We start from the raw sequence: 23891 nt of genomic DNA on the forward strand, positions 1-23891 counted from the left end.
GTGGAATTCTTACAGTTCGTACACCCAGTCTGCCATCTTGGGTAGCGCTTCTTATCAGCAGCCGAGCAGGATATGTCGACGGGATATTTGGGACGCGAAGACCAGTGCGCCCCCCCCCCCCCCCACGAGTGTTCAGGATGTTATGAGACCCCGAAAACCGTCACTGTTAGACGCTGCGCCAGCCTCAGCCCCACAGACTCGGGCATTGTCCTAAAGAAGGCATGCCTGAACCCAAAAATATGTGCATGTCCAGAACACATAGGTGCAGGTGACCGACTCCCTGATACAAATGGCATTTGTCTTCCACCTCCGCGAAGGACAGACTTATTTGCGTTCTGGTTAAATCCGCTTTGTACACCAAATTTAGCTGCATGAGACTTGCCTTGTGCATGTGGGTGTGGAGTTTGCACTGTTCAATGCTTCACTCCAGAGTCCACACCCTACTCATATCCCCAGTTCCTCCCATCATTCCCCTGCCTCAATCAGCCGGGAGCATGCGTTCGCCAAAAGTCCTCGCAATTCGCCCGTCCTACGTCACGATATCCAACCGGTACTCTCCGAATAAATGTTCGACCGTACGTGCATTCATTTTTGTTTCCTTCAGAAAACGTTTTTAATCTGTATCGGACGTAACTCGTTCCCTTTGGGACGCTGTCCCTCCACCTTAGTCCCTCTCCCTTGCGGTTTCATGGGAAGATTTATCTTTTGCTCCGATCACTTATAAAGCACATAGAGACAGGCAGCAGTGATATGCTTGGCAACAACTGGTCGACTTCATTCTAGAGGCGGACAGGTGATACTCCGAGTTTCCGACCATAGAGCTTCTGGCAGAGAGGAAATAGCTACAAATGGACTCTAACCTGCTCTGCACTTGCAAAGTTGTGCACCTGCAGATACTCGGAACATTTTACGAACACAGACGGAAAGGCTGCTGGCTCAGCCGTAGATGAATCTCACTGACTCTCTGGCAGGGGGCACTATACCTTCATCGCTAGCCTCTCCTCGATGCCGCTGATACGCAGGAAATTCAAAGACAAAGACTGAATGCGAGTCCTTCAGAACCGTCTCCGGTTCAGTGCAGATGCAAAAACGTCTGTCCATTTTCCTAACGAGGTAACTGGGCAACTTCGCACCGGGTGTAATCGCAGTGGACCAAACGATGTTTCGTGAGGGTGGGGGGGGGGGGTTCACTGTGGCGCAGTTGTCAGCTCTGCATCCTCCCGGCGACGAGGACCCAGTTTCTACGATGTGAAGTTTTCACTTTCTCCCCATCCTTGCATTGGTCTCACTTGGAAAACCGAAAGATTTGTCGGGTATCTGGGTGAGATACGCTAAACTGCCCCTTAAATGGAATTTCTTATTTAAGAAGCTCAGGGTAGGAATTAACATCGAAATTCTGATGAACGTGGTAATGGCCCCGTGCGGGGAGAGTTCAAGTCAGGTGTTAATCTCCCTGAGCGCTACAAAATCCTTAGACAGATTTTGCCAAATTACCTCATAGATGTACTGGTGCGGTTTGGGTTTGGGGCGGGGTTCACTGCATCGGTGAAACCTCTGTTCAAAAGCTCGCATGTCGACGAACGCTGCCAGACTTAAACACTTCCAATGGCACGGGGCTGAAGGCACTAATGCAAGTTGCCCTGCTAATACTCGCCCGAGCAATCGTACCACTGTCAATCGCCCTGAGCTTGGAGATACATTTGAAGGGGGTTTAACATATGTCGATGACCTGCTTTTCTACTTTGATTCCCGGAGCACCATGGAAGGGATCGTGATGCTCTTGAATGAGGATGGGATAACCTCCTTTTTTAAACAGTGGGGTTCGATTAGCTCTCCTTTAATCATAAAAACTGATTTAGAGTCTTTAACATCAACTGTGTGACATTACAGCTCTGCTGCATGGGATAGATATCGAAACATTTTTTGCAACTCAAGGCTGTGCATAGATACACAGATACATAGGATATTGGAGCAGGAGGAGGCCTTTTGGCCCTTCGAGCCTGCTCCGCCATTCATAACAACCATGGCTGACCATCCATCTCAATAGCCTGATCCTTATTTCTTCCCATAGCCTTTGATCACATTCTCTCCAGGTGCTATACCCAGCCGCCTCTTGAATATATTCAAAGTTTTAGCACCAGCTACTTCCTGGGGCAATGAATTCCCGATATTCACCAAACTTGGTGTGAAGAAGTGTCTCCTTATCTCTGTCCTCAGGCTGAGATCCCTGGTTCTGGATACACCTATTATTGGTAACATCTCCCATGCAGCTACCCGGTCTAGACATGTTAGAATTTTATAAGTCTCGATGAAACCGCCCTCATTCTTCGGAACCCCAGCGAGAACAATCCCAACCCACACAATCTCTCCTCATATGCCAGTCTCACCATCCCTCCAATCAGTCTGCTAAATCTTCGTTGCACTCTCTCGAGAGCACGAACGTCCTTCCTCAGAGAAGGAGACCAAAATTGCACACAGTACCACAAGTCTGGCCTCACCAAGGCACTGGACAATTGCAGCAACACATCCCTGCTTCGATACTCCAACCCTCTTGCAATGAAGGTCAACATACCATTAGCCTTCTTTACCGCCTGATGCAAGTGCATTCTTACATTCAGCGAAGGGTGCACAAGAACACCGTGGTCCCGCTGCACACTCCCCACTCCCAATTTACAACCATTAAGGTTGTAATGTGCCATCATGTATTTGCTTCCGCAATTAATAAACTCACAGCTCTCCAAATAATATTGCATGTGCCATTGGTTTGCCCACTCGCCCAACCTGTACAGATCTTGCTGCAGGGTCGTCGAATCCTTGTCACAATTCACCCTCTCACCAAATTTGGCATCATCTGCAAACAATGAGATGTGACATTTTGTTCCCTCATCCAAAGCATGCATATATATTGTGAATTGCTGGGGTCCCAGCACCGAGCCCTGCAGTACCCCGCTGGTTACTGCCTGCCAATTTGAAAAGGGCCCATTAAATTCTACTCTTTGTTTCCTCTCTGCCGACCAGTTTTCCATCTACCTCAATACATTGCCCCAATCCCACGCACTTTAATTTTGCACAAATGTGCTTTAATGTTGCACAATGAGATGAGATGCAGAAGAATTATACTGTCACAATCGGTTGCAATGATGAGTGCATTTGGGGAGCCAAGGAGCAGCACCACACATTCCAAACCAGAGTTGTTAACGGCGAACTACAAAACAGGACTAATTGCCTGACAAACAGCATAAAGCTAGCGATCGTCATAGGTAAACGAACTCACAAGCAATAAAGTTGATCAACTGCCCTTCTTGAAATCAGTGAACGGTTGTGGGGAATTAAATAAGTCAGCGGAGGTGGAATGGGAGAGCCAGAATCTCAGTTCAAAAGGTGAAAGGAGCAGCGAGTACAACTTTTTCACTTTGTGTTTACAGTTCATTTGACGATCGTAGACCCAAATTAAAAGATATCCACGGAGCAGAGTATCAGAAATGGATTAGTATTATAGAGTTCAAAAATAAGTTGCAACACAGAGGGTAGCCATTCGTCCGATTAAGGCTCTTCCGTTATCATATTGTGGAAATAATGTCACTACCATCTATTGTTCGATTATTGCGTCAGTAAGAGTTTATTGCCTTCAAGCGCCGATTCAATTTGCTCTTGAAATTATCCATCGTGTCTGCTTTAACAGCCTCGTGGCAACAAGTCACGACCCCAATCTCTTTTGCGTTTGTTAAAAAATAGTGTTTCCTCACAATTATTCTGCCTCTTTTGCTCAAAGCCTATGCTTGCCTCCCACTGTCCTTACACAGAGAGTTAATGAAAATACTTTCGAATTACCAGTATAAAGTCAAATGGAAGACAACTCGCTCACAACTTTCCTCAATTACCTTTTGGCGGGCACAACAATTGCGTTTCTATGACCTTCCTTCTATTGAAACATATGTGTAAATACGATTTGATTCACCGAAACAAATATCAGATCATTGCCGAACCCTGTTTACAAAGGGTGGATGAAGTATTTCTGTTGTGTCGGGGCACAGACATTTTTTCAATTAACACAGTCTTCCATTAAATCTGTTTTCATAAATTGTTGTCAACAAACACAAGTTGAATCATTGCCAGAAATTAATTGTATAATTATACTAAATTTACCGAATAGAAATTTAATGTTTTTATTTGTCAATTTATAGTACCCAATTCATATTTTCCAATTATGGGGCACTTTAGCGTTGCGAATCCACCTACCCTGTACATCTTTTCGTTGTGGGGGCGAAACCCACGCAAACACGAGGGGAATGTGCAAGCTCCACACGGAAAGTGAGCGAGAACCGGGATCGAACCTGGGACCTCGGCAGCGTGAGGTAGCCATCCTATCCACTGCGCCACCGTGTTGCCCAAATAAATGTTTTTAGCATTTCATTACGGTGAATAAATATTGCGATTATAACAGTAATTAAATTCACGTTTTACTTTTTGTTAAATTCTGAGATATCGATTCATCACAATGCTACAATTTTAACCTTAATTCTAAAAGATTGTTTCACAGAATATCATAAGGAAACTCTAATGATCTTTTCTGCGATTCATTATGTATCTTCAACGAGCTTCAATGTGACGACAATTTTCATTTCATATGGTTTGCATTTTACAACCTTTATCTGTTGCTAAGAATGCCAATTATGCATTTGAATTATAGTGAAGCAAGTACTTGACAGAGGCGCAGGTAAACCAAATCTACACTGTTTACCTATTTAATCTTGCTTCTAAAATAAAGTGATGACATAACTTTGAAATTTTGGCTAATTTAGCGGGTGGATATCTGTCCAGGTATTCACACACCTATCAGGAATAGACCGAAAAGCCCTGTATGCAAATGCTATTGCCCACTGCACAGGATCCCCGTTGATCAACATCTTAAGAACTCTAAGAAGGCACAAAACATGTTCAATTGCGAAAAATGTAACTGCATAACTCCAGAGAATGACAGCGGAAACGAAACACCTGCTTTTCCCTCTGTCAGATGAAACAGGTCTGTAACGTATTCAAGAAAAAGGAAAATTCCTGAGTGTGCAGAGATCTGAAGTTAAATGAGGATATTTTGGAAAACTCATATTGGGAAGTACCTGTGCAGAATGAGGCAGCGTTAGCACATTGAATACAAGTGATCTATTTGGAACTAGAGCGAGGTAACATTAGGTTTTTTTGCATTTAAATTTGGCAGGAGGGGCAGGTGGAACAAAAAGAAAGTTAAGGATATGTTATATGAAAAGGGACATTACATTACAAACATATAATTGACATCATACAAAAGGCGTCGTGATTAGATTAAAGGCTGACGCTTTCGCCCAGTATGGCCAGAACTGTCACAGAGAAAATAGCCGAAACTGTTAATTGTTTTAATTCTTTTCAACACATAAGAGAGAGAGACAATAATAGACATTGGACCACTGGGAAAAAAATGGCTGGAGAAGTAATAATAGGAAACAATAAAATGGAAGGTAAACTGAGTAGTTACTTTACACGAGTCCTCACGGTGGAATAAACCAATGGATGCAAGAGCTCTAGGAGAATCAGAGGGCAGAGGTGAGTGCAGTGACCATCACGATGGAGGTCCTGGGGAAACTGAAAGGTCTGAAGGTGTATAAATCACCTGGAAGATACCGACTGCACCCCAGGCTTCTAAACTAGACAGCTGAGGAGTTTGTGGAGACATTGGTGGTGATGCTTCTGGAATCACTGGAGGCAGGAAGGGTCCCAAAGGCCCGAAATTGGGTCATGTAACACCGCTGTTTAAGATGGGATGGAGGCAGAAGACAGGAAATTATAGGCTGGTTAGCCTGACTTCTGTCATTGGTAAGATTTTAGAGTTCGTTATTAAAGATGGGATTGCGAGAGTGCTAGGAAGTGCATGATAAAATAGGACTGAGCCAGCAGGGATTCATCAAGGAGAGGACATGTCTGACAAATCTGTTCGATTTCTTTGAAGATGTAATAAGGAAGGTAAACAAAGGAGAACCAGTTGACGTGATTTATTTAGATTCCCAGAATGCCTTGCACATCGGAGACCGTTAAATAAATTCAGACGCCATGGGGTTAAGGGTAAGATCCTGGTATGGATAGAGGATTGGCTGACTGGCAGAAAGCAGCGAGTGGTGATAAAGGGTTCATTTTCAGAATGGCTGCCATTCATATTGGTGTGCTTCAGGGGTCGGTTCCGGCAACACAATATTTCAGAATATTCATTAATAATCTGGAAGAAGGAATTAAAGGCACTGTTTCTATGTTTGCAGATGGTACAAAGATTTGTAAAGGGACAGGTTGTATTCACAGTTGGGCTGCAGAAGAACTTTGACTAGCAAGAAGAGTGGGCAAAGAAGTGGAAGGTGGAATACAATGTGGATAAGTGCGAGGTTATTCACTTTGGAAGAATAAATGGATGTATAGAATTTTCTTCAGCATCTCCCCATTTATAAAACAGTCTATAAAACATAATGTTCTATGTTCTATAGACTGTTTTATAAATGGGGAGATGCTGAAGAAATCAGAACCACAAAGGGTCTTGGAGGTCCTTGTTCACGATTCTATCAAGGTTAACGTGCAGGTTCACTCGCCAGGTAGGATGGCAAGTGCAATGTTAGCATTCATGCCTAAAGGGCTAAAATACTAGTCGTGTACTTCAAAGGCGATATAAGGCTCTGCTCAGACTCCATTTGAGGTATTGTGAGCAGTTTTGGGCTGCGTATCGAAGAAAGGATGTGCTAACCTTGGAAGTGGTCCAGAGATGATTTACAGGAATGATCCCTGGAATGGAGAGCTTGTCGTATGAGGAACGGTTGAAGACTCAGGGTCTGTACTCTTTGGAATTTAGAATAATGAGGGGCGATCGCCTTGAAAGTAACAGGGTACTGCGTGGCCTCGTAAGGTGGTGGATGAGGATGTGTCCACTAGTAAGAAAAACTAGAAGCAGAGGACACTATCTCCAATTAATGTGCCGATCCTTAAAACAGAGATGTGGAAGAATTTCTTCAGCCAGAGGATGGCGAATCTATGAACCTCTTTGCCGCAGAAGGCTGTGGACGTCAAATAACTGAGAGTCTTTAAGACACAGATAGATACGTTCTTCATTGACAAGCGGATCAAAGGACAGCACCGTGGCGCAGTGGGTTAGCCCTGCCGCCTCACAGCAGCGAAGTCCCTGGTTAGATCCCGGCTCCTGGTCTCTGTCCAGGTTGAGTTGGCACATGCTACCCGCGTTTGCGTGAGTTACGCCCCCACAACCCAAAGCTGTGCAAAGTCGGAGGATTTGCCACGCTAAATTGCCCCTTAATTGGAAAAAATGAATTGGGTACTCTAAATTAAAAACAAAATAAGGGGTTCGCAGCTCATGGGGAGAAGGCAGGAGAATGGGGATGAGAACACTATAAGGCATGATTGAATGGCGGAGGATAATCGATGGGTCGAGTCGTCTGATTCTGCTGCTATATCTTATGAATTTATGGTCTAATGGCATAAAAGGGCTCAACGCTGCCTGAAAGCAAACACGAGACGGAGATGGAAAGTATGACTTTGTCGGAATGAATCAAAACTGCCGGACATCGTTCATTCACTGGAGATCTTCCCTCCACGACGTTCAAACTCATAGACAGATAACCCCATGTAGTTCTGTTCTACAGTTTTCGTATCATTCACACACTGGACTGGCATATGAAATCAATTGTTCTAGCTTCCTCCTGCCGCACTGAATCTTAGAGCAAGTAATCAAGGAAAAATAGAATGTTATAATTTCTTGCGCGTGGTGTTGAATTCACATGCGTGGGGTGTCTGCATCAGTTGTACAGGAAACTCGTTAGACTGCATTTCAAGTGTTATGTACGATTTTAGTCACGGTTAAAGAGATATGCAACTGTTGGAAGGGGACGAAAGAAGGTTTCACAAATTAATACCAGTAATGCGGGTGTTGATTTCGGCAGAAAAGATGCATTGACTCTCCACCTGCTGCAGCTTAGAAGTATGTGAGGGCCAGATTGAAATATAAAAGGCCCTAAGCAACCTGACGCAGTGGATCAGGGGAGAATGAATACGTCTGTGGGAAAATCTAAAACTAGGCGTACTGAATAAAAATCAGCAGTCGCCCATTAAGAACATAAGAATTTAATAATTAGGAGCAGGAGTCGGCCATCTGGCCTCACGAGCCTGCTCCGCCATTCAATGTGATGATGGATGATCTTTTGTGGACTCAGCTCCACATTCCGGCCCGAAAACCATAAGCCTTAATCCCTTTATTCTTCAAAGAACTATCTATCTTTACATAAAAACATTTAATAAAGGAGCTTCAACTGCTTCACTGAGCACGGAATTCCATAGATTCACAACCCTTTGGGTAAAGAAGTTCCTCCTAAACTCAGTCCTAAATCTACTTAGCCTTATTTTGAGGCTATACCCACTAGTTCTACTTTCACCCACCAATGGAAACAACCTGCCCACATCTCTCATATCTATTCCCTTCATAATGTTATATGTTTCTACAAGATCCCCGCTCATCCTTCTAAATTCCGACGAGTACAGTCCCAGACTACTCTACCTCTCCTCGTAATCCAACCCCTTCAGCTCTCTGATTCACCTCGTGGATCTCCTCTGCACACCCTCCAGCGCCAGTACGTCCTTTCTCAGGCAAGGGAACCAAAACTGAACACAATACTTCAGCTGTGGCCTCACTAACACCTTATACAATTGCAGCGTAACGACCCAAGTCTTAAACTCCATCACTCTAGTAATGAACGACACAATTCCATATGTTTCTTAATCACCTGTAGCACCTGTAAACCAACTTTTTGCGACTCATGCACTGGCACACCCAATCCCTATGCACAACAGCATGTTTTAATAATTTGCCATTTAAATAATAATCCATTTTGATGTTGTTCCTACCAAAACGGTTAACCTCACATTTGTCAACATTGTATTCCATCTGCCAGACCCTCTCCCATTCACATAAAATATCCAAATCGCTTTTCAGAGTTCCAGTATCCTCTGCACTTTCTGCTTTACCACTCATCTTACTGTCGTCTGCAAACGTGGACACATTGCCCTTGGTCCCCAACTCTAATTCATATATGTAAATTGTGAACAATTGTGGGCCCAACACTGATCCCTGAGGGACACCGCTAGCTACTGATTGCAACCAGATAAATACACATTGGTTTCTATTAATTAACCAATCCTCTATCCATGCCACTACTTTGCCCTTAATGCCATACATCTTTATCTGATGCATCAACCTTTTGTGTGGCACCTTGTCAATGGCTTTCTGGAAATCCCGATATACCACATTAATTGGTTCCCCGTTATCTCCCGCAATGGCAATGCCCTGAAAACATTCCAAAATAATTAATTAGTCACGCACGACCTGCCCTTTATGAACCAATGCTTCGTCTGCCCAATGGGACCATTTCCATGCAGATGTCTCGCTATTTCTTCCATGATGATAGATTCCAGCATCTTCCCTACTACCGAAGTAAAGCTCAGTGACCTATCATTACTCGCATTCTGCCTACCTCCTTTTTTAAACAGTGGTGTCACGTTTGCTAATTTCTAATCCGCCGGGACCACCCCGGAGTCTCGTGAATTTTGGTAAATTATCACCTGTGCATTTGCAATTTCCCGAGCCATCGCTTCTGGCACTCTGGAACGCATTCCATCAGCGCCCGGGACTTGTCTACCTTTAGCACGATTAGCTTTCCCATCACTACCTCCTTAGTGAGAACAATCATCTCAAGGTCATCACCTGTCATAGCCTCATTTCTATAAGACTCTCGTATGTTATTTGTGTCTTCCACCGTGAAGATCGTCCCAAAAATTCTATTCAGTTCCTCAGCCATGTCCTCATTTCCCATTATTAAGTCTCCTTTCTCATCCTCTAAATAACCAATATTTACGTTTGCCACTCTTTTTTGTTTTATATATTTGTAGAAACTTAGAACATAGAACATAGAACAGTACAGCACAGAACAGGCCAGGCCCTTCGGCCCTCAATGTTGTGCCGAGCCATGATCACCCTACTCAAACCCACGTATCCACCCTATACCCGTAACCCAGCAAACCCCCCCCCCCCCCCCCCCTTAACCTTACTTTTATTAGGACACTACGGGCAATTTAGCATAGCCAATCCACCTAACCCGCACATCTTTGGACTGTGGGAGGAAACCGGAGCACCCGGAGGAAACCCACGCACATAGGGGGAGGACGTGCAGGCTCCACACAGACAGTGACCCAGCCGGGAATCGAACCTGGGACCCTGGAGCTGTGAAGCATTTATGCTAACCACCATGCTACCCTGCTACCCCTTTTACTACCTATTTTTATATACTGAGCACGTTTACTCTCATAACCCATCTTAGTCTTCTTTATAACGTTTTTAGTAGCTTTCTGTTGCCCGCTAAAGATTTCACAGTCCTCTCGTCTCCCACTAATCTTTGCGACTTTGGATTCTTTTTTCTTCAATTTCATACTCGCCCTGATTTCCTTCGATATCCACGGTCTATTTTCCCTCTTTCTACTGTCCTTCCTTTTTCTTGATATAAACTTTTGAAGAGCAATGTGAAAATTGCTTCGATCGTTCTCCACTGTTCCTCAACTGTTTAACCATAAAGTCGTTGCTCCCAGTCTACCTTAGCTACTTCTTCTCTCATCCAATTGTCATATTCTTTGTTTCAGCAAAAAAACACTAGTGTTTGATTTGAACTTCTCACCCTCCATCTTTATTTTAAATTCCAACATATTGTGAACGTTTCTTCCGAGAGGATCCCTAACTATGAGATTATTAATCAATCCTGTCTCATTACACAAGGCCAGCTCTAGGACCGCTTGTTCGCTCATCAGTTCCATTCCATACTGTTCTAGGAAACTACCGCTGATACATTCCATAAACTCCTCAATGCTGCCATGACCGGCAAAGGAGATTAAGATCCCCCTTTATAACTGGTCTCCATTTAAACATGCATTAGTTATTAATTTGTTTATTGACTGGCCCAGCGCAATGTTACAGTTTGGTGTCCTATCGAGTACTCCTATCAGTGACTTTTTCGCCTTACTATTCCTGATTTCCAGCTAAATGGATTCAAACTTATCCTCCATATTACTGATGCCATCCCTTACTGTAACAGGATGTCGTCCATAAATAACAGATCTACACCATCTCCCTTACCATCCATCCTGTCCTTCCGAATAGTTTGATACCCTCGGATATTTAACTCACAGTCGTGACCAACCTTTAACCATGTTTCAGCAATGGCCACTAAATCAGAGCCATTCACGATGATTTGCGCCATCATCTCATTTACCTTATTCCGAATACTATGAACATTCAGGTAAAGTACACTTATGTTGGCTTGTATACTTCTGTTTTGAATCTTGACGCCTCGATCAGTAACCTTTCCTAAGTTATATTTCCTGTTAACCTATCTCCTAATTTTCCTTGTCATTGAACCCATATCTTCATGTAATACCCTGCTGCGTCGCTTACAATTTATGTCTTTCCGTCCCATTTTATTCCTTTTCGTATTACTGTGCCTATTCACTGAGCTCCCCTCAGTCACTGTACCTTGTACTTTCGCCGTTTCTTATTATTGACTCTGTCTTCTCTGCCTTACACTTTCCCCCTTACTGCCGTTTGTATCTGTTCCTGGTTTACTACCTTCCGACTTCCTGCATTGCTTCCCACCCCCTCCCACCTTAGTGCATACCCTTCCCAACAGCTATATGTAAAACGTAAACACTTGTGGGACCAACACTGATCCCTGAGGGGCACCACTAGCTACTGGTTGCCAACCGGAGAAACACCCATTCATCCCCACTCTTTGCTTTCTATTAATTAACCAATCCTTTATCCGTGCTACTACTTTACCCTGGATGCGATGCATCTTTGTCTGATGCAGCAACCTTTTGTGTGGCACCTTGTCAAATGCTTTCTGGAAATCCAGATACACATCCATTCGTTCCCATTTATGTACTGCATTGGTAATGTCTTCAAACATTTCCACTAAATTAGTTAGAAACGACCTGCGCTTTACGAACGCATGCTGCGTCTGCCCAATGGGACAATTTCCATCAAGATGCCTCGCTATTACCCATTAATGATAGATTCCAGCGTCTTCCCTACTACCTAAGTTAAGCTCACTGGCCTATAATTACGCACTTTCGGCCTACCTCATTTTTTAAACAGTGGTGTCACGTTTGCTATTTTCCAAACCTCCGGGATCACCCCAGAGTCTAGTGAATTTTGCTAAATTATCACTAGTGCATTTACAATTTCCCTTGCCATCTCCTTCAGCACTCTAGGATGCATTCCAACAGGGCCACGAAAGTTGTCTACTTTTAGCCCATTAGCTTACCCATCACTACCTCCTTAGTGAGAACAATCATCACAAGGTCCTCACCTGTCATAGCCACATTTCTATCAGTCACTGGTCTGTTATTTGTGTCTTCCACTGTGAATACCGACCCGAAAAACCTGTTCAGCTCCTCAGCCATTTAATCATCTCCCATTATTAATTCTCCCTTCTCATCATCTAAAGGAATAATATTTACCTCAGCCACTCTTTTTTTGTTAATCCAGAGTTGGTGCGATGTTTTGCTCTCAGTGGCTCCTGAGTCACTGGAACTCTTTCTGAAAATGTGTTCAAAGCAGCGGTTTTGAATATGTTTCAGGCTGTGGAGCATAGATCCATTGTAAGCAGCAGTTGACAGATCATTGGTAACGGGCGGGATGCAGATTTTAGACCACCATCAAATCAGCCACGGTTTTCAAAAATGCGGGAACAAGCTTGTTGGAGCGAAATGATAATGTACTGCTTCGTCATCGTACATCAGTACGTCCACGTGTTCCTATAATGTTGATTACGTTTAGTTTCGATTATTTTCAAAAGCCTCCTTCTGCTTACATTTGTGGCTGGAAGGTATCCTCCCAGCGGCCCCGAAATTGCAGCCAGAGAACGGCATTGCCCCAGAAACGACCCCGAAATCACAACTCATGTCCGGGACGGGCCCAGCCGTAATCACTTACCTTCCACAAGGTCAGACTTCTCCCATCGAATCTCAGGACCATCCCGAACGAGACGCCGATCGCAGAAGCGAGGGAGACGTGGTGGTTTGCAGGTGAGGCTAAAACAATGCGGTATCAATTTTTCTCTCACTGGAAGATTTCTGGCAAATGTCCAAGCGATGGAAAACAAGCCGGACGAGATTCACGCGAGGCACGGTGCATTGTTTCACGGAGACATTGTTGACCCTGCCTCACGAAGTATGCCACACAACGTGACAGCTTCTCATTGCAACGGATGGACCACACCGCGTCACTGGGCAAAGCAAATGGTGGAAGGATTTGCCTCCTCATCAATTGCTCCTGCTGTTAGGACGTGGCGGCCTTGGCGGGCTACTGCTACCGGACCTGGAATACCTCAACGTGAAGTCCCGTCAGAACAAAATTCCTTGTGAGTTACTTCCTGCCATTAGCACGGCCATTTACATCCCACCCCAGACAGAAGTGAGGAATGAACACCACGATAAATCACAGTGTAGCAGAATGTCCGGAGGCCTTCTTCTTCATGGCCGATGCTGTCAACCTCGCCAACTCAGCAACGTACTGCCACAATTCGAACTATACATTTCTGTCCCACCAGGGGCTCCAAAATCCTCCACCACTGCGACAGAAACATCAAGGGCGCCGACCGATCCATCACAAGACCGCACTTGATATTATCGGACCATCAGACGATGCTGCTCCTCCCCGAATAGAATCAGAAACCTAAGCAGGAGAATATTGTTAGGAGGTTCGTTAAATGCCGTCTGAGGCAATGGAAGAGCCCCTATGAGACTGTTTGGAGTTAGCGGGATGGTCCATATTGAAGACCTCAGGCACCAACATAAACGAGTAGACCGCCAGCGCCACAGACGTCATTAGCAAGTGTGCAGAGGCTTTATACTATTTACTAATATCCATTACAAGCCCACTGACTACCAGAGCTATCTGGACTACAGCGCTTCTCACCCTTCACCCTATGAGAACTCCACCACTTTTTCTCAGCTCCGCCGCCTCAGGCGCATTTGTTCTGATGATGCCACTTTCCAAAAAGGTGCTTCAAAAAGGTGCTTCTTCTTCATCAGCCGTGATATCCCACTTAAGTTTGTTGACAGGGCCATCAACGGTGTTCGGTCCATCTCCCGCTCCACTAGACTCGTCCCCTCCCCTCCCTCCCAGAGCAAGGATAGAGTCCCCCTCTTTCTCACATTTGACCCCTCCTGCGTTCGGACAGAAAGCATATTCCTCCGCCATTTTCGACAGCTCCGCGTCATGCCGCCACTAAACACATGTCCGCTTTACTCCCTCTGTCAGCATTTCACATAGACCGTTCCCTCCGATTTAATCTGATCAATTCCTCCACCAAATACATCACCTCTCCCATCATCCAAGACACCTTCCCATGCAATCGAGAATGTATCACACCTGCCTTTACCTCTTCCATGCTTAACGCCCCAGGGCCAAAATACCCATTCCAGCTTTTCACTTCCACCTCCTTCAATTTAGTTTATTGCATTCGCTGCTCACAATGCATTCTCTTCGATATTGGAGAGTCCAAATGCAAACCTTCTGATCGCGTTACAGAGCACCTTCTTCTGTAAGCATTCATAATCCTGACCTTCCTGTTGCTTGTTACTTTAACACAGGACTATTTTCACACAACTCATGCCTATCCTTAGCCTGCTGTAATGTTCTAGTGAAGAGCAATGCGAACTGGATTAACAGTATATCATCTACTGGTTCGGCACACTGAATCCTTCCGGTCTCAACATCGAATTCAATAACTTCAGATGATTAGCTCGACCCCATCTTTACCCATTTGTTTTATGCCATTTCATTTTAACTGAATATTACCATTTCTTTCTTTCTTGTCTTTTTAATATATATTTTCCCCTAGTAAGCCCCCTTTCCTTCCCTCCGCCCCACAGCTACGTCTGTCACAGTTTACCCTCCGATGTTCGTTTCTCTGCAGTTTAGCCATTCAACCTTTTGTCCTCTCCGGGGTCTGTCTTTAGCACACTTTCCATTGGCTTCTATGGCTGTTTGCACTCTGTTCCGTTGGATTATGCGGCTACGACTCATCTTTCATTCTCACCTCACATTTTAACATTTCCCACTTTCTATATATTTAAGCTTTACCAGTCTTCTGGACTCGAAACTTTAGCTCATTTCTCTCCCAACCGATGCTGCCTGATCTGCTGAGACTTTTCATCATTTTCTCTTGGGGGAACCGGACTCTTGTCGGTTGTTGCAAGGCTTAAATAACAATGCTACAAAGCAAAGCACAGTAGGATCTCGACAGCAGCTGAGACCTCTGAGACCTTTCCCGACACTGTTCTGAGATTCGCGCCTACTTCAAGAAGACCGCCATGACCACTCCATATTCAAGAATGCCTTGATTCACTTCATTTCGCATTGCAGCACAGCCCGTACACAGCAGACACGATCTACACTGGTCTCTGGAGTAATCCTCTACAAACTTTCTGACAGAAATGAGTCATGTATCGTCCTCCTATGCATTAACTACAGTACTTCAACTTTATACTCTCCGCCAAGCTCATATCAAAACTCCAAAGCCTAGAATATGGCTCCTCCCTCTGAAACAGGATCCTGGACTTCTTGGTCTCGAGACCAGAACTTGTAAGGATAAACAGCGATACCTCCTCCACAATAGCGTCTTGGTCCATCACGTCGACACTATAATCTACACAGCACAGCAGCGCCTGTTCCTCCTCAGGAAACGGCAGAAATGTGGCATGTCGACATTAAGTCTTACCAATTTTTACAAATGCAACAAATGAAAGCATCGTATCTGTCTGCATCACAGCCTAGGATGCCTACTGCTCGGATCAAGACGGTCAAAATCTATGAAGAGTCGTGAACATTGCCCATTCCATCATTCGAACCAGCCTTACAACCATTGACTCAGCCGACCCATGCGGCTGCCTTGGGAATGCGGACAGCAGAATCAGATACCCTCACACCCGGGCTATTCTCTCGTCTAACTTCTTACATCTGACAGAAGAACACGCATTAACAGGTTCAAAAACAGTATAATGCATGCTGTCATATTCCTTAATGACCCTCTTGTGAACTGAACTGATCTCTTCACATATCTTCTCCGCTGAGTAATATGACACTCCGGTGTGTGCGCCTATGTGTTTACATTGTGTATTTATGTGGACTCGCTGTCTTTTCATGTGTGGAACAATCTTCGTGGACTGTCTGTGCTACAATATTTTTCTCTGTAAAACGGTACACTTGACAATAAATCAGATGCAAACACAAATGCTTCCTCAGATAGTCAGTGCCAACGAATTAATTTCCATTTCAGGGAAAAAATACTTATACACCTCCTCTTAATTTTGAAATGCCAAACCTTCTATCCCTTCATGAACAGGGCAGTGTCTGTATTATATGTTTATTTACTGAACCAGGAGCAAAGGATTTCCACTCGATGTTGCTTCCCTGCTGCACCTGCTTTAACTTGTTATCTCATTGAGCAGTCACCCCTGCTTACGTCACTTCCTGAATATTAAATATGCACTTAAGTATCGACAGAAGTCGTGCCTGTCGTTGTTGGGTATGTAAAATATTTTTGTCCCAGTTAATGTCATGCCATGCCTCCCTCTAATCCCGGCTCATCGATGACAGCTAAGGTGTGACATCATGTCCTCAATGATTCCTGGGAAGAAATCTCAATTTTCCTCCCAAATGTTTCCCTTCTCTCAACTTCACCATCCTTTCTTTTATTCTCTTCCTGCATTGCAGGAAATAGGCTGTTGACTAATATCCATGAAAATCCCACCGACTGCTGTAATAACTGGACTACACAATCTCACAGCATATTGCTTCCAAGGAGGCAGTGGGGGAATGTGACACAACAGCAATCCAGTAAGCCACGTTCATGCGATTGGGTCAAGGGTTCGAATTCCACCTTGGCAAAAGATGAAGTTTGAATTCAATAAAATCAGGAATGAAAAGTCTAAAGAAGGTGATAAAACCATTGCCGATTGTCATTAAAATGCATCTGGTTTGCAAATCTCCTTCGGAGAATGAGATCTGTCGTCATTACTGGGCCTATCCCACATGGTGAGAGCCACACAGCAGCTTTCTTGACTCGTATTGGCCTTGGCAAAGTTGCCTAGCAAGGGCCATTACGGTTGGGCAACAAATGCTGGCGCGTTCAGCGATGCCGAAAGTCCAAGAACAAATTAAAATAAATACATACCCATTCTTTCTCTTGGACTCCACACATCTGCAATTTTCTGTAAGGTATTTTTTTCGTATTACGTAGCAATGTAAAGTGGCCTCGCCGCCTGCTCCATACATTTTTGGTTGTGATGGTGAGCCCCATGCAGATATGAGGAAAATGTGCAAACTCCGCAACGGCAGTGGCCTGTGGGTCGCATGGATCTGGGGTCCTCCACGCCCCACATCTGTACAGATGATGTTATGCTGATGGTGCAGCGGCACCTAGATAGGTTTTCAATTTTTTACATCGGATTGTTCTCCAACCATCCCATCCAGACATCTCCCACCATGCACACACTCACTCCCACTGTGTTTCATCTCAACCACAGAACTGTCACCCAAACCTACACTCTCAGAACTATTATAGCGTTCACCATCTTTTACTGCTCAGCCTATCGGCCTCAATAGGCAAACGATGAAGCAAGCTGGTACTTGTGCTTCTTTCAATCAATTATATTGCCTTCGCAGCTGACATTACAGCTTTGCCTAGATCAGGGAGATGAAATGAAGACTCGGTGAGAATTATGCGCAATGCAATATTTCTGTACGTAATGATCAGCAGATTTCATATGCTTGACATATCAATTCGTCACTTTTCCCACATACTCTCATTGTTTCCCTTGGTATTATGCCGGTAACAGCTAAGTCCAAAAAACGTTGGATGAATAGTACATATTCATTCGAGTTGGCAAGTTGATGCCGTCATTTCATGTTGGATCCAATACTGTTCTCCAATTTGCATGACCCATGCCTACATGATCTCCGAATGTCACCCAGTATATTTTATTATGTTGTGTTTTGGTTTCAGATTGCACTGACCAGTTTTAATGCTATTGTCGCATTCTGCTATTTTTCGTTCAGATAGTGTTGACCATTGTTCTGTAATGAACACTTATTCGGGACCAAAGCTTTTGTCTTTACAGCTTCCATTGCCACAAAGTAACTTTACTTGCAATACTCAGAGATTCTTACATAACAATTATCGTAGCAGCTGTTATGTAGCGTTACTGCCGGTGAGGGAATTGTCGACAAATTCATGTTCCTTTTGATTGCGATGTCACTTTTCATGACTGTGTTCGTCATGACCAGGTGAACACAATGTCGTCAATATCGTGCTCCAAAGACAATCATGCAACATAACTGTCCTCATATTTTCAACGGTCTACTGATTTACGATGTCTCTTTCATGATAAAGCCAACATGATGAAGAATGAGTATTCTGTGATTTCATTGCCTACCGATATGTAACCTGTTATAGTAACCGTCACCAATGTTAAACTGGAAATGGTATTCAAATAATCGGCATATTGTTGAAGTCATAATATGACACAAAACATTCCCAAAATATCGTGACTAAGACGGACCAAATCATTTTATAAGTTATTTGGCAAAATTGAAGGCCTACTTCCAAATCTGGCAGATATCCATCACTCACTTTTTGCATTGCATTTATTGGATATTGCAATTCTTGAATGCCTATTTCTGGTGCTCCTTACAGAATTGGACGAACTAAGGAAGAATCGTAAGATGGTTTTCATTTATTCATGAAGGAAACACAACTGTTGTAGCAGTTTCACTTCCAAACTATTTTAAGTCACAAGAATAACAACACTACAATGAGGTGCAGAAAACACTACATTTTTGGTAACTGCATAACATAAAGTAAATTCAATTAATGCTTTCCAATCCTGAGAGAATAGGGACTAATTTAGGCAACATGACCGAAGGACTTTCAGAGAGAAAGTAAATTAATACGGATTGCAGAATGTGGCTTTGATCCGGCAAATGCTTTCTTATAGAACATAGAACATAGAACGATACAGTGCAGTACAGGCCCTTCGGCCCTCGATGTTGCACCGACATGGAAAAAATCTAAAGGCCATCCAACCTACACTATGCCCTTATCATCCATATGCTTAACCAATAAATTTTTAAATGCCCTCAATGTTGGCGAGTTCACTACTGTTGCAGGTAGGGCATTCCAGGGCCTCACCACTCTTTGCGTAAAAAACCCACCTCTGACCTCTGTCCTATATCTATTACCCGTCAAATTAAGGCTATGTCCCCTCGTGCTAGCCACCTCCATTCGCGGGAGAAGGCTCTCGCTGTCCACCCTATCTAACCCTCTGATCATTTTGTATGCCTCTATTAAGTCACCTCTTAACATTCTTCTCTCTAACGAAAACAACCTCAAGTCCATCAGCCTTTCCTCATAAGATTTCCCTCCATACCAGGCAACATCCTGGTAAATCTCCTCTGCACCCGTTCCAAAGCTTCCACGTCCTTCCTATAATGAGGCGACCAGAACTGAACGCAATACTCCAAATGCGGCCGTACTATAGTTTTGTACAACTGCAACATGACCTCATGGCTCCGGAACTCAATCCCTCTACCAATAAAGGCCAACACACCATAGGCATTCTTCACAACCCTATCAACCTGGGTGGCAACTTTCAGGGATCTATGTACATGGACACCGAGATCCCTCTGCTCATCCACACTACCAAGAATTTTACCATTAGCCAAATATTCTGCATTTCTGTTATTCTTTCCAAAGTGAATCACCTCACAGTTATCCACATTAAACTCCATTTGCCACCTCTCAGCCCAGCTCTGCAGCTTATCTATGTCCCTCTGTAACCTGCAACATCCTTCCGCACTGTCTACAACTCCACCGACTTTAGTGTCGTCTGCAAATTTACTCACCCATCCTTCTGCGCCCTCCTCTAGGTCATTTATAAAAATGACAAACAGCAACGGCCCCAGAACAGATCCTTGTGGTACGCCACTCGTAACTGAACTCCATTCTGAATATTTCCCATCAACTACCACTCTCTGTCTTCTTTCAACGAGCCAATTTCTGATCCACAGCTCAAAATCACCCTCAATCCCCAGCCTCCGTATTTTCTGCAATAGCCGACCGTGGGGAACCTTATCAAACGCTTTACTGAAATCCATATACACCACATCAACTGCTCTACCCTCGTCGACCTGTTCAGTCACCTTCTCAAAGAACTCGTTAAGGTTTGTGAGGCATGACCTACCCTTCACAAAACCATGCTGACTGTCCCTAATCATATTATTCCTATCTAGATGATTATAAATCGTATATTTTATAATCCTCTCCAAGACTTTACCCACCACAGACGTTAGGCTCACCGGCCTATAGTTACCGGGGTTATCTCTACTCCCCTTCTTGAACAAAGGGACCACATTTGCTATCCTCCAGTCCTCTGGCACTATTCCTGTAGCCAGTGATGACCTAAAAATCAAAGCCAAAGGCTCAGCAATCTCTTCCCTGGCTTCCCAGAGAATCCTAGGATAAATCCCATCCGGCCCCGGGGACTTATCTATTTTCACCTTGTCCAGAATTGCCAACACTTCTTCTCTACGCACCTCAATGCCATCTATTCTAATAGCCTGGGTCTCAGCATTCTCCTCCACAATATTATCTTTTTCTTGAGTGAATACTGACGAAAAGTATTCATTTAGTATCTCGCTTATCTCCTCAGCCTCCACACACAACTTCCCACCACTGTCCTTGACTGGCCCTACTCTTACCCTAGTCATTCTTTTATTCCTGACATACCTATAGAAAGATTTTGGGTTTTCCTTGATCCTACCTGCCAAAGACTTCTTATGTCCCCTCCTTGCTCGTCTTAGCTCTCTCTTTAGATCCTTCCTCGCTTCCTTGTAACTATCAAGCGCCCCAACTGAAACTTCATGCCTCATCTTCACAGAGGCCTCCTTCTTCCTCTTAACAAGAGATTCCACTTCTTTGGTAAACCACGGTTCCCTCGCTCTCCGTGCCGGACTGCTACGTACTTACCAAGAACATGCAATAGCTGTTCCTTGAACAAGCTCCACATATCCATTGTGCCCAACCCTTGCAGCCTACTTCTCCAACCAACACATCCTAAGTCATGTCTAATGGCATTATAATTGCCCTTACCCCAGCTATAACTCTTGCCCTGCGGGGTATACTTATCCCTTTCCATCACTAACGTAAAGGTCACCGAATTGTGGTCACTGTTTCCAAAGTGCTCACCTACCTCCAGATCTAACAGCTGGCCTGGTTCATTACCCAAAACCAAATGTGGCCTCGCCTCTTGTTGGCCTGTCAACATATTGTGTCAGGAAACCCTCCTGCACACATTGTACAAAGAATGACCCATCTAATGTATTCGAACTATATCTTTTCCAGTCAATATTTGGAAAGTTAAAGTCTCCCATAACAACTACCCTGTTACTTTCGCTCTTTTCCAGAATCATCTTCGCCATCCTTTCCTCTACATCCCTCGAACTATTAGGTGGCCTAGAGAAAACTCCCAACAGGGTGACCTCTCCTTTACTGTTTCTAACCTCAGCCCATACTACCTCAGAAGAAGAGTCCCCATCTAGCATCCTTTCCGCCACCGTAATACTGTCCTTGACTAGCAGCGCCACACCTCCCACTCTTTTGCCCCCTTCTCTGAGCTTACTAAAACACCAAAAACCCCGGAACCTGCAACAACCATTCCTTACCCTGCTCTATCCATGTCTCTGAAATGGCCACAACATCGAAGTCCCAGGTACCAACCCATGCTGCCAGTTCCCCTACCTTATTTCGTATACTACTGGCATTGAAGTATACACACTTCAAACCACCTACCTGAACACTGGCACCCTCCTGCGAAGTCAAATCTGTGCTCCTGACCTCTATACTCTCAATCTCCTGTACCCCAAAACTACAATCCAGGTTCCCATGCCCCTGCTGAATTAGTTTAAACCCCCCCCCCCCAAAGAGCACTAACAAATCTCCCCCCCCAGGATATTAGTGCCCCTCAGGTTCAGATGTAGACCATCCTGTCTATAGAGGTCCCACCTTCCCCAGAAAGAGCCCCAGTTATCCAGAAATCTGAATCCCTTCCGCCTGCACCATCCCTGTAGCCACGTGTTTAATTGCTCTCTCTTCCTATTCCTCATCTCACTATCACGTGGCACGGGCAACAACCCAGAGATAACAACTCTGTTTGTTCTCGCTCTGAGCTTCCATCCTAGCTCCCTAAAGGCCTGCCTGACATTCTTGTCCCCTTTCCTACCTATGTCGTTAGTGCCAATGTGGACTACGACTTGGGGCTGCTCCCCCTCCCCATTAAGGACCCGGAAAACACGATCCGAGACATCACGTACCCTTGCACCTGGGAGGCAACAGACCAAACGTGAGTCCCTCTCGCTCCCACAAAATCTCCTATCTGTGCCCCTGACTATTGAGTCCCCAATTACTAATGTTCTACTCCTTTCCCCCCTTCCCTTATGAGCAACAGGGACAGACTCCGTGCCAGAGGCCTGTACCCCATGGCTTACCCCTGGTAAGTCGTCCCCCCCACAAGTATCCAAAACGGTATACTTGTTACTCAGGGGAACGACCGCAGGGTGTCCCTGCGCTGACTGCTTCTTCCCAGTCCCTCTTACAGTTACCCATCTATCTCTAGTCTTTGGTGTAACTACTTCCCTGAAGCTCCTATCTATGACCCCCTCTGCCTCCCGAATGATCCGAAGTTCATCCAGCTCAAGGTCCAGGTCCCTAACACGGTTTTTGAGGAGCTGGAGTTGGGTGCACTTCCCACAGATGAAATCAGCAGGGACACTGACGGCGTCCCTCACCTTAAACATTCTGCAGGAGGAGCATTGTACTGCCTTCCCTGACATCACCTCTAGATTTAAAAAAAAACAAGAAAAAGAAAAAGAAAGGAAGAGCTTACCTGATATTACCTCAACCCTGCTCCCGCTGAAAGGTAAGCAAATTTAAAGGAACTCACTCACCTTCGCGACAGGCCCCTGCTCCCGCTTCCCAACCACCGTGGGGTGGGGGGGTTGGTTAGAGGAGGAGACACTCACGAAGTGTTTCGGGTTTAACTGTCACTTGCCAACAGCCTCTCCACAAACCACCTTCAACTTAGGCTGACCGCACTGCACGTATGCAAATTTCCCCAGAACAGCTGATCAGTAGCTCTGCTCTGCTGCCCTCTGCTGGATGATTACCTTCACTCAAACTCCTCGGGTCTCCTTCGCAGATTCACCTTCAACTTCGGCTGACCGCACTGCACGTATGCAAATTTCCCCAGAACAGCTGATCAGTAGCTCTGCTCTGCTGCCCTCTGCTGGATGATTGCCTTCAGTCAAACTCCTCGGGTCTCCTTCGCAGATTCACCTTCAACTTAGGCTGACCGCACTGCACGTATGCAAATTTCCCCAGAAAAATACATACATACATGCGTGATGGGAAATAATTAACCATGTTGGTGCTTGTCTGACCGAGTGAATGGAAAATAGAGTTAAACACCACGTAGCCGAACTTGTATTGTAGATTAAATTACAACTTTGCCAGATCAAACGTCTTACATCTGTCAAAATCATGTCCTAAAAGCAACACTGCGATGAAGCTAAACTGATCCACATATTTGGAAGATCCACAGGGATTGTAATTATCCGATGCCAATGCTTCAGTGGAACGAATATTTTCGGAAACCATATTTGGAGCCTGAAGTGCATGTTTTAGGAACAGGTCTCAGAGTATCCGGTTTAG

At 44.6% G+C, this 23891-nt stretch overlaps 1 protein-coding gene across 1 annotated transcript in view; it reads left to right on the forward strand.

The window, feature by feature from the left end:
* LOC119976526 (centromere protein F-like) overlaps positions 1–23891 on the forward strand; it is a 430490-nt gene that overhangs the window by 314540 nt on the left and 92059 nt on the right. The window contains exons 30-31 of the mRNA XM_038817079.1: positions 4691–4717; positions 18822–18845. Of these exons, the coding sequence (XP_038673007.1) occupies positions 4691–4717; positions 18822–18845 (51 nt within the window). The remainder of the gene's footprint in view (positions 1–4690; positions 4718–18821; positions 18846–23891) is intronic.

Source organism: Scyliorhinus canicula, chromosome 13 (assembly GCF_902713615.1).
Source record: "Scyliorhinus canicula chromosome 13, sScyCan1.1, whole genome shotgun sequence".
Lineage (NCBI taxonomy): Eukaryota > Metazoa > Chordata > Chondrichthyes > Carcharhiniformes > Scyliorhinidae > Scyliorhinus > Scyliorhinus canicula.